The sequence below is a fragment of the Rhododendron vialii genome, chromosome 2a (genome assembly GCF_030253575.1).
Source record: "Rhododendron vialii isolate Sample 1 chromosome 2a, ASM3025357v1".
NCBI lineage: Eukaryota > Viridiplantae > Streptophyta > Magnoliopsida > Ericales > Ericaceae > Rhododendron > Rhododendron vialii.
This window is the reverse complement of record NC_080558.1, coordinates 14,675,790-14,688,219: the sequence shown is the minus strand read 5'-3', so window position 1 is coordinate 14,688,219 and position 12,430 is coordinate 14,675,790. Positions and strand designations below refer to the sequence as shown.

Genomic DNA, 12,430 nt, shown 5'->3' with positions numbered 1-12,430 from the left:
TTCCATACGGCACACCCAACTTAATCCCGATACCCATGTTCCGTTTCTACAAACAAAAAATATTAAAAATTTGACGCATTTTATCATCTCGTTTTTACTAATAAAAAAATTTCAGCATTTTATCATTTCGTTTTCGCTAACAAAAAAAATTGTCGACAAAAAACTATGTTTGCTACAACAATTCTACTCACATATCTATACTCACATATCTATCAATAACTTATTTACTACCGGAAACACCTCCTGAAATATCACCGTTGATTGGCAAAGACTTATTTAAATCAGGACGAAGCTTCGTATAAATTGATCATTTACACAAGAATCAATAACAAGTATACAGGGAGTTTCAAATTTGACACCTGAAAAAGCAACAAACTCCCGAATCTCTAGAGTCTAAACTATCAGGCTAACCCCTTGGCCGGGGTTGATCCCTTAATAAGCTCCTCCCCCTGTTATTCTATTTCTTCAAGTTTGTTTGAGAAAAATAGAAAGAGGAAGAAGAAGGAGAAATGGAAGGGGAGATCAGAAACTTCATAGCAGTCTGGATCACAGCCTTGCTATCTCTTTGCTACTGCCACACCATATCCAAGTTCATCCCCAGAGGTGCAACCAGATTCTGCACCATCCTCCCAATCATCCTCCTCTTCCTCTACCTTCCACTCCACCTCACCACCATCCACCTTGGTTCCACCACAGCTTTCTTCATAACATGGCTTGCCAATTTCAAACTCCTCCTCTTTGCCTTTGGCAAGGGCCCTCTCTCTTCCAACCCACCCCTTTCACTGCCCTACTTCCTCCTTTTCTCTTGCCTGCCCATCAAGGTACAACACCACCAAGCACCACCAAATTCTCCAAAACCACAAGTTATACAAAACCAAAAATACCCATCTCCCCAAACTTCCCAAAATTCCCATAAATCACCCGCAAACTATGGTACCAAAATTGTACTCTTAGCTATGCTCATACAAGCCTACAGATATAAAGAATCTATTCACCCTAAGGTAATTATGGTCCTTTATGGCCTCCACATTTACATCAACCTGGAATTGTTGCTGGTCATTGTGGCGGCTGCGGTCCGAACTTCGGCTCAGCTCGAGCTCGAGCCGCAGTTCGACGAGCCCTACCTTGCTACTTCCCTCCAAGACTTCTGGGGCAAGAGATGGAACCTCATGGTGTCCAGTATCCTGCACCCGACCGTATACGTTCCCGTCCGGTCTATTTCCGCCCGTGTGATCGGGCGCAAGTGGGCCCCACTCCCCGCAACCATAGCCGCGTTCTTTGTGTCCGGCCTGATGCATGAGTTGATCTTTTACTACGCGGGGCGACTGAGACCCACGTTGGAGGTCACGTGCTTCTTTCTCATCCATGGGGTCTGTTTGGCTGCAGAAATCGCTGTGAAAAGGGCGTTAAATGGAAAATTCAGGCTGCCCCGGGTTGTCGCTGGACCGGCGGTGATCGGGTTCGTGGTGGTTACCGGTGTGTGGCTGTTTATTCCTGCGTTTCTACGGTTCGAGGCCGATGTTATGGTCAAGAGAGAGACGGCTGCTTATGTTGAGTTCGCCAAGGAAGTAGTTAGAGTCGCCAACGTGAGATTTAGATCTTTCAATGTAGTAAGTGCATAGGAAACACCTTAAATATTTGTTAGGAAGTTCTAATAGGACTTGGGGTTTCCTGTGATTTGAGGGCACAACAGGGTATTATGTATGTTGGAATTCCTTCCGAATTCGGTGAATGAAATCGGTGCATTCAAAGGGTCTTTCGAGGCAATTGAAAGAACATATATATTCAGTTCGATAAGTAGGTCTTCTGATTACCACGATCTAACTGTTTTATTGTGGTAGACGGACACCGGTACTACCTCCGACATCCTCGGTGAGGCAGCGAATCTGTTTTAAAAAGACTCTATACAGAGTACATGACTCGGTTTGCTTGTTAACTTGTTTCGTTTCTATTCATGTAATCTGTATTATCATTGGATCGTTAATGGAATTGCCGAGAAGAGCACACACAACTCTGGATTGTCCTCAACTCACATTAATACTCTCAACTCCTGATAAGAAAAGCGATTCGGAAACATAAGCCTTCTTGTAGGTTCCCTCCAATTCAATGTGTTATCAAGCCCTTTGAAGTAATCAGAGATTCAAGCCCTTTGAAGTAATCAAAGATTCGTATGACCGTTAACTTTAGAATTCCGAGATTAGCCATCGGAGGTGCACGCAAAACACCTTGGTAACCCAAAAAAGAAAAAGAATTATGCAGTAGTTCTTTTTTGTTTCTTTGGAAGAAATCAACACTTTTCACAATCATTGAAAATCCATGGCTCAAATTCCTTCTCAAAAAGTCATGATCAATGCATTTACTCAAAATAATAAGAGATGCTACATATATTATATAGTTACACAATATTTCATGTGAGGCTCATTCTAGGTCAATTTCATCCCTACAACTCCAGAATTAATACTTATCGATATTTATTGGAGCTAATTTTTTACACGACCCCATAAAATGATATTTTAAAATTTATGGATATTTTTTTAAATTTTTATGAGACCCAAAATAGACCCCACATAAGATGTAGTGTAGCTATATAGTGTAAGATGGAAATGTACATTTGATTGGATTTCCCTCCCCTATTCTTGTTTTAATAAATTTTTCGCCGTTCAAAAAAAAAAGATGGTAATGTACCTTTATACTCCATCCATCCCATTTTCTTTGGATTTTTTCAATATTTGTGTCATTCTATAAACTCTTATATATTTTAATATGAATTTTTAAAAATATGCAATATGGATCTTGTTTAATAGTTCTTAATTAGATTTATAATAGAAAGTTGTGAAAAATATTATAAATTAAGATATATATAAGAGCATCCGCAATGGGAATAATCAAAATCGATAATCAAAATGTGCCACGTCAGCATTTGATTATCCATTTAGTTCATAATCAAATCTAACAAACTTGATCTCCACATTGGTTATTTTTGTATCCCTATAAAAAAAACCCCCCACAATACGCAATGCATCTATGTCCAATTGCAAACGAGTTCCAATCACACACCCGACCACACCAAATTATTCGTCTCGATGAGACGATTCTAATGTGAGGTGTTTTTTAATTTTTTAGTTTTGAATTTGGTTATTGGGTTTGGTTATTGAGTTTTGGTTATTGGTAAAAGTTGTTAAGTTTGGTTATTCAAAGGTCAAAATTTGATGAGTTGCTAAGAGGTTGCTAAGTTTGGTTATTACAATGTGAGCATTTTTTTGAGCAAACATTGCTAACTTTAGCAACCTTTTAATTTTGATTATTACATTGTAGATGCTCTAAGAGTTTAAAAATGACACAAATATCAAAAAGATCAAAAATAATACTCACTCCGTCCGGATTTAATTATCTGTAGTTCTATTCTAACCGGCTAAAAAATGAGTTATAACTTTGAATCTGTAATGAATTTCATATCGAATGTGGATCTTGTTTGATAGATTTCGATTAGTTCTATAATATAATTTTTTGAAATCACTTAAAATATTATAAATTAAAAGATATAATTGATTGAAAAATGGCACAAAAAGACTATTAAATCCGGATAGAGAGAGTAGGTCGGAAAGAGTACAAACAAGAATTAATGTTCACCTACCGTCGTACCCCAGTAGGATCAATGTTTTGTCGGTGTAATTATAGCAGTCCCATAAATGCTGCTCTAATACAGCAATCACCGTTAATAAGTAGGACGGGTGTGTGCAATGCCATAGTTCTGAATATCGTTTTGGACAGGGTACCGATTTTTTTATTGGTACGGTACGTACCGGTACCTTTCAAGTACCGGGTACCGTTTCGAATTTACCGCAACTACAATATATATAATAATTATAATTCAAAAAATTCCCCCATACTATGCAATTTATCATAAAACACATATGTATTTGCCTTTTGTTCCACATTGCCTTGTTACAAAACTCTTTTCCATCTTAAATGACTTTGCACACTAGTGAACTTGTGAATGAAGATCCAAGAAGAGGTCTCGCGCGCTCAGGAAAATGGGCCGTGGCCAAAGGCAATTTGGAAAAACTGATTCGGAAACCAATTAACCGGGTGCGCGTCACGGGTTATTCGCGCGCAGGGGGGGTGCAAATCCGAGATTTGAGCCTTGCGCACGTACTATGGTTCTGAAACCGGCAACTTTTTTTTATTATAAGCGTTCCAAAAAAAAAAAAACCAAAATTTAGCAAAATTCCGGACGGAATTTTCGGTATCTGTTTTCCGGTCGGTATTTTCCGAAACGGCTGGTACCGACCGGTATTTGGTCCGAAACGGTATTGGGGTGTTAGGGTACCGATTTTCTTCAAATCCGGCCGATACGGAACGGGATTGACAACTATGTGCTGTGCAGCTTTGTGCTGCATGGTCTCCAGCGAGGCTTTTCAGGCATCGGTCCAACGATCGGAAACGTTCACCGCGTAGAGCTCGTCAAGTTTTACATTAGCACCAAAAATCAGTTCGATCAAATATCGTTAAGGGCCTCATCCGAACATATATAACTTGAAAAAAATGGATTTAGTGATTTTGATCCAGTGTTTCGTATCCATTAGGATTCATTTTTTTTCAAGTTATATATGTTCCGATGAGACCGTTAAAGATATTTGATCAAGCTGATTTTTGGTGCACATGTAGAACTCGACGAGCTCTATGTGGTAAACGTCTCCGATCGTCGGACCGATGCCGGAAAAGCCTCGCTAGAGACCGTGCAGCACGAAGCTGTACAGCACGCAACCCCTGTCCTAATAAGTAATCTCTTCGTCTCAAATTCTTTGTCCAGTTCGTAAAATAGAGTGTTAAAAATAATACATTTTTTTCAAGAAAAAATCAAAAGTTTTTCAACAACTTATTAGATATCAATGAATATTTATAATTTGTGAAAGAAGTTTAAATTTTTTCTTGAAAAAATTGCATTATTTTTAACACTCTATTTTGTGGACCGGACAAAGAATTTGGGACGGATGGAGTATGTACTTAGGTTGTGTTTCCATTAGAAAAAACGGAAAAAAATTTTGTTGAACAGTTCGGATTATTCATGTGAAACTTAAAGTAGACTCCGTGTGTCCGTCGATACCCATTGGTATAGGGGCTGTCTATACCGATTACCAATAGCAGAGTTCTAACTTAATTTATATTCCGTCATGCATGACTTTGAACAAATTATATTTGGTAGACTATGTAACCTTCAATATATTTCATATACCAACGTATTATAATTTATACCTACGCTAGAGACATTATAAAATTGATATTCCGTTATTTTTATTTTTATAAAATGAGAGAATGAAAGTGTACAATTGGTTTGGGATGGTGTCAGTGGCGGCCCCACTTGACAAACCATGGGTAAGTTGACCTGGAGTTCTTGTAGTATGGCAAACACGGATCGGGGATCCTGCAAGACACTCCTGTGAGGTACTACCTCCGTCCCAATTTACTTGTCTCAGTTCTATTTTAACCGGATAAAAAAACTCGTTATATCTTTAAATTGGTAATGAATTTTATATCCAATATGGATCTTGTTTGATAGATCTCGATTTGTTCTATAGTACAATGTTTTCAAAATTACCTAAAACATTATAAATTACAAGATATAATCAATCGAAAAGTGGCACGAACTCCCAAAAGTGACAATTAAATTGGGACGGAAGGAGTATTTTGCATGGTAAATTTAGATCGTTCATCTCGATAATCAATAATTCAAATGTGTTTGTTATTTTTTATCGGTATTATTTAAATTTAACCGATAAAAAATAACAAATATATCTTAATAACTAATTGATTAATTGTCGGGATGGACTGTCCGAATCTGCCCTAAAGAGTGTTACGACGGAGGAGTGCCTTGCAGAAATATTTCCAATTCTTGGCAAACACACTAGAGAGTTCTAGCGCATCTCGGTGATCTTTCAAGGTATGATCATCATGTCTAAATCGATCATTTTTATCAAGCTTGCCAAGCATTTCATTTGAAAAACAAAACAATTAATTGGACTTTTATAAGCAATAATCAAGAGAAATTTGTCTTACTGTTCATTCTCTAAATCAAACTAACCATATATTTTTTGCAGACATATGTTGTCTAATCATGCGGCTATAGATATTTGATCAACTTCATATTTTTTTTTTTTTACAGCAAAGTGTTTGGAGAACTCGCATAAAAGGTTTAAATTATGAATTTATGATGATAATTTCTTGACGAGCCCTTTTGATGAGCACTGCATTCCTGTGGTGCATTGTTTTAGTACTATAGAACTCCAAGTTGTTAGATGCCCTCGCCAATTTTCAGAAACTAAGGTTCAAAGCAAGATGCGTATGAATTTATAATGAACAACATGTAACGAGGACAATCACAAATAAGAGAGGCTAGAGAAACTCCTCTAAACTCATTCAATATTTATATTAAAAAACTAACTTGCTCTAAGGCTTACTCCGTACAACTCAAACTACAATAGAAGAAATCCTACACATAGGAAATAAAGAAAAAAGAAGCTATAAAATTAAAAACTAATTATGTTCTTTATGAGCAAGTGAATATTACAAAGAACCCTAAATATTCTGGAATACTTACTTATAAATTTGCAAGACTCTCTATAAGAATAACTAAGACCAAATATACTACTACTATTTCTTACACCCTCATCTCTTTTTAAATGTCCAATTTATTAAGGAAACATCATTATTACATTTTTATCTCCACTTTCTATAATCGTCAGTCCGTTCTCTAGTGGTGGTGGCGTTTTGGTGCTCGGTGGTTGTCTGGTTCGGGCAGCTCGGCAGTGTGTTGGTGGTCAGACTGGTGTTTGTTGCGGCGGGGGATGGCAGGTGGAAGAAATTGTACAGTAGTTAGGGTTAGGGTTTTGGGTTTTCTTTGGGCCGGGTTTTCTTGGGGTGTTTTGAGCTTCATTATTTTATTTGGACTTTTAGGCCTTCGGGCGTTATGGGCTTTGTTTCCATTGGATGTATTCCAACTTTTGATTGGATTCTCCTTCCTTCTTTTCCTTAATAAAATGTTACTTTTGCCTATAAAAAAAATGGCCTTTATGGATACATCATTATTGCACTATAATTTTACCAACTAACTTTTCAAAAATGAATCTATTTTTAGGAGCAAAATAAAAAGTACCCATTTTTTTCATTCACTTTACAAAATGGACGCTTATTAAGAGACAATTCAAATAAAATATTGGACTCTAATAAAGGAACGGAGGAAGTAAATAATGTAATATTTCCATTCTGCATCATAAAGGACAAAAATTTTACACTATTTTTGGTATCTTGATGAAGTTTCCCATTAAGCTATATAGGAATATATGTAAAAAGAAAAATATATGGGTCAACTAAGACTTTTCGCGCGTGCACGATATGGGCTGAAATTTTTTTACTTTATTGGAGTTAATTTATTGAAACCCCAAAAAAGAATCAAGTTATGAATTGAGAAAACTAAAATGATATAAAAACCAATATTTTTGTTGTATAATTTTAATAACCGGAGGCTGGCTTGACTTGTTTTTCACATGTGAGATCGTGTGACCCATTGAACAACAATTCTGATGTCACTACGAGATGCCGGGAGGGGGGGGGGGGGGGGGGGGGGGACGGGGGATTCGATAGGTGATGATGGAAGTTGATAGGTGAGTGAGGAGTCTGGCTCCTCTCCAATTCTCTAATAATTGGAGGGATCTTTCAATTCAATCCAACAGCTGAAAATCAATTCTTTACAACATCCTTCTTATCCCGCTAACATTCAATAATCTATCTATCTCTCTCTCTCTCTCTCTCTCTCTCTCTCTCTCTCTCTCTCTCTCTCTCTCTCTATATATATATATATATATATATATATATATATATATATATATATATATATATATATATCCTTACAACTCACAACCACCCAACTCATCTCTTCTCTGGTGGTCCTCTCTATCTTTTCTAATATTCTCTCTCCCCTCCCCAAAAACATTCTCCATAGAATTGTACATGCTCATTTCGAACACTGGTGAAGATCGTGTTTGTACTTAATTAAAATTGAACTTTTGGCAACAGTTTTTTCAAATTAAGTTTAACCCACTTGAAATTGAATGCCAAACCATGCAATCAGATTGCAAATTACGTTATTATTATGAAAAATTTAAGTATCAGATGATAATGGTCATTGCTCTTAACCTTCAATTGTGGATTCAAAAATCAATTGTTATGAACCCACTTTTTTTAATAAATTCACCTTCTACCAATTATTTTGTTGAACAGTGGTTTTGTTGGACAGTTTTTGCAACCAAAAAAAAAAGAATCAAAGAAAAATAGGAAGGTAAGGATTTTGGCAAGGTCATGGAGAGAGATTCAGGCTGTGATGAATTGAAGAGAGATTGATTTTCAATTGAAGCATTGGGTAATGAAGACCGTGAGAGAGAGAGAGAGAGAGAGAGAGAGAGAGAGAGAGAGAGAGAGAGATTATTGGATGTTAGTAGGATAAGGAGGATACTATGAAGAACTGATTTTCAACCGTTAGATTTGAATTGAAGGATTGGAGAGGAGCCAAACCAATGTACGCACACATTTGCAACAACATGTGAGAAGGAGCAAATCTGTGTGTAAGTTGAGTACTATATTATATATATATATATATATATATATATATATATATGAGTTAGGTTCCGGTGAGGGATCCCTTATTTTATTAAAATGCGGGACTCCCATTTCCGATTGAATTTCGATGATCCGAGCCGCTCAAAGTGATCAGAACGTGATTTTAAGGGTCTCCGTGAGAAATCAACAAAAAAAATGACCGGGAAGGGCTTCATCCGAGCAGTTTTCATTGAACGGTTCAAAAAAAACTATTCGGATGACGCCCTTCCCGGTTATTTTTTTTTGCTGATTTCTCGCTGGGACCCTTAAAATTACGTTTTGCACACATTGAACGGTTCGGATTTTCAAAATTTGATCGGGAAATAAAAGTCCCTTATTTTAACAAAATGAGGGATCCCTCACTTGAAAATTTCTATATATATATATATATATATATATATATATATATATATATATATATATATATATATATATATATATATATATATTGGGACGGTTCCGGGGGCCCTTAAAATAACCTCTAAAAAAACCCTCCAAATCATAATCTCATATATATATATATATATATACACACACAAATTATCAAGTGAGGGATCCCTCATTTTGTTAAAATGCGGGACTTTCATTTCCCGATCAAATTTTGAAAATCCGAACCGTTCAATGTGTGCAGAACGTGATTTTAAGGGTCCCCGCGAGAAATCAGCAAAAAATGACCGGGAAGGGCTTCATCCGAGCAAGTTTTTTTGAACCGTTCAATGAAAACTGCTCGGATGAAGCCCTTCCCGGTCATTTTTTTGCTGATTTCTTGCGAGGATCCTTAAAATCACGTTCTGATCACTTTGAGCGGCTCGGATCATCGAAATTCAATCGGAAAGGAAAGTCCTGCATTTTAAAAAAATAAGGAATCCCTCACCGGAACCTGACTCTATATATATGATAGGGAAGTTTTCAAATTCCCTAAATTTTCTCCTATATTTTGGACCCTAGGATTGGTACACATTTTTTCTACGGCTGAGATCTATGAGTGGGAGGGTTAAAATATATATTTGGGAAGGAAACCTACAACTATGATTTACAGGTGCTATTCCTTCGAATCATTCCCTATATAGATACCTTTTAGGAGTATCATTTATCATACCTTATTACATGAGACTTTTCGGTGAAATTATACCTTCTATGGCTTCTATTAGTTCCTTTTATAAAAGTCTCCCATGTAATGCCAAATTCAATCACCGAAATTATAAGTTTTATTCATTTTATCATAATAATTCCTTCTATTCATTTAGGTATCATAATTCCTTCCATTCATTCCTTTTACCATTCATCTTCTTAACTCTCTACCTCTCTCTCCACAACACCAAAATCACCAATAACTGCTTCGGAACTACGTCAAATTGAGGTGAGTTGTTTTTCCTATGTATGTACAAACTTTGGTTTGAAGTGCAGTGTTGGCTGTTTTTTCTGTATACAAACTTTGTTTTTTCTGTACACAGAGAGTTTCGGAGATTTTCTTTTGCAATGAGTCTTTGAGACAAGATCCCAAGAAGGCTGCCCAAGGCCACGAATTAATCTCAGTCCACACTTGGGAGGTAAACACACAATCAAAGAATAGGTGATTATTAGTTTCCAAACTTGGGAGGTAAACACACAATCAAAGAATAGGTGATTATTAGTTTCCAAACCATAGAACACAGCTTCTATCATTGAGATAACACCCCATGCCAATTAGCCAACCGATCCTTAGTTGAGAGCCTTCCTAACATAGCAACCCACAAAATGAAGGACCCCAATCTGTTTTTCGTTTGTTCGTTTTTGGGGAAACCATGTAGATTGCTTGATCAGTATGAAAGAAAATCACCGCGCGAGCCACCTATTGCAGCAAACGCCTCTTTTTTAGTCGTATTATCCTCCCAAAACCTCTATTATTCTTGGTTTGGGCTTATTGGTATTTTTACTTTATGTTGATGGGCAACTTGAATTGTTTATTTTAATCCAAAGGTTAGATTGGGTCCCATTTGTTTGTTTCAGCAAATGATTTATCCCCAGTAAACTCTAGATCAATCACAACTTTTTTAATGTGAAAGAGTAGAAGATGGGGGAAGGAGTGATTAATCCATTTGTTGGCGAAACTCATTCGCTGAAATCTTTGTGGATTGATAGTGAAAGGATATACAAGGGGTTTTTATAGTTTCATGAATTTCCTGCAATTTAGTTAATAGTAAATGTATGGGTTTGTTGTTTAATTGGTTTTCATCTGCATTTGTTTGTTTGAATTTGAATGTGACCGGAGGTTGTGGTTTTATTAGAAAGTGTGGTTACTAAAATTTGATAGTGTGGGTTGTCGATGTCATGTTGCATTCAATGGTTCCAAACTTTTAGGGAAAAAAGAGAGAGCTCTTTTTTATATGCATAGCTCTTGAGTCTTGAGCAATACAGCAAATCATTTTTAAGTGGTTTCATTTCTCATTTTCGTAGGTGTGATGGAGTTGCTTATTGCTAATTCCTAAAAAAAATGATAAACGCGTAGGAGAACTGAGAAAATTAGACTCGGGTATGATGGTGGCCATTACAGAGAGCCTTCTAAAATTGGTCTTGCATTCCTGACAACAAAAAAGAGGATGTACTATGGATTTCAAGTTTCATGTTCAATTTCAACAAGGATGTAAGAGGTTTAGGTATAGGTGGCATATAAAACTATATGCAAATTGGAATTAGAGGTGCCAAGTGTATAGGTGCCATGTAAAATTAGTCGCAAACTAGACACAATTTCAACAAGGATGTAAATACACTTGGAGTAGAGGTGGAAGCTAAGTGTATTTAGTTTAGATCTCTGGATAGCTCCAGTACTTAACATAAACAATTGGAATTGGCTCAAACATTCTACAACCATACCCATTTTACACTTCCAACTACACACACTCACATACGCGTTGGGGCCCATAAGACTTATGTTGTTGAAATTTGGTAAACTATCTTTTGTTGCTGAGCATATAGTGAACCCATTGGAAGGTCGGATTAGGTCATAAAGGGAAAGTAGTTTGGGTTTGAGATTTGCTTAGCATATTTGGATTAATGTACACGATTTACGGAATTAGTTATTGGGATTTTTTCCTTTATTAAGGTTGTGTAATCTTTATGTTAATTTGTTGCTCTTTAATTTCTTTAAGCTAGGATTCCAAAACTTCTATTTGTTCTCCGTTACATGTTTCCCATATCTCCTTTGGCCCCGCTAAATTGATGTCTCTGTGCTGCAACTGCTTCAACCCATAATTCAAATTGGTGGTGATTTTTATTTTGGCTTTGAATGATTTTGATGTCCATAGTGGAAGCCTTAAAATTTTGTCTACTTCGATCTTTGCTTTTTTACATTTAGTTGAACTTAAAAAAAAATGTAGTATTCAAGTTAGACTTTTGACTAGAAAGCTAGGTTTTGGGTATTTATATGGGGTTGACAAATTATTTACAAATGTATGCTATAAAATTACTTCCGGATTAGGGGACTTTAAGTTCAGGTTGCCTGAGCAATGCTACAGTTTTTCTAATTTTTTTTACCATAAATAGTTTATCAAATGCATTTACTGAGTTTCAGTGTCATGAACCTTTCTATTTTTAAAAAATTTAGTTCTAAATCTTGATTATATGAGCCCTATTTCAAGCTTCTTTCAAAAAATATAAACATGAGGAGGTGAGATCATTGACGAAGGGAGGAGGTGAGTTCATTGACCCGCTGTGCCTTCAGGCACGGGCTCATTCGATAGTGTGTGTGTATATATATATATATATAATATATCGGAATTGTTCAAGGGACACCTAAAAA

At 36.4% G+C, this 12,430-nt stretch overlaps 1 protein-coding gene across 1 annotated transcript; it reads left to right on the top strand.

Annotated features, from left to right (window-relative positions):
* Positions 1 to 302: 302 nt before the first annotated feature.
* LOC131314131 (acyl-CoA--sterol O-acyltransferase 1-like) lies at positions 303 to 2,011 on the top strand. The gene has a single exon (XM_058342628.1). The coding sequence runs from the start codon at positions 510 to 512 to the stop codon at positions 1,620 to 1,622; it is 1,113 nt and encodes a 370-aa protein (XP_058198611.1). The 5' UTR covers positions 303 to 509; the 3' UTR covers positions 1,623 to 2,011.
* The last annotated feature ends 10,419 nt before the right edge of the window (positions 2,012 to 12,430 follow it).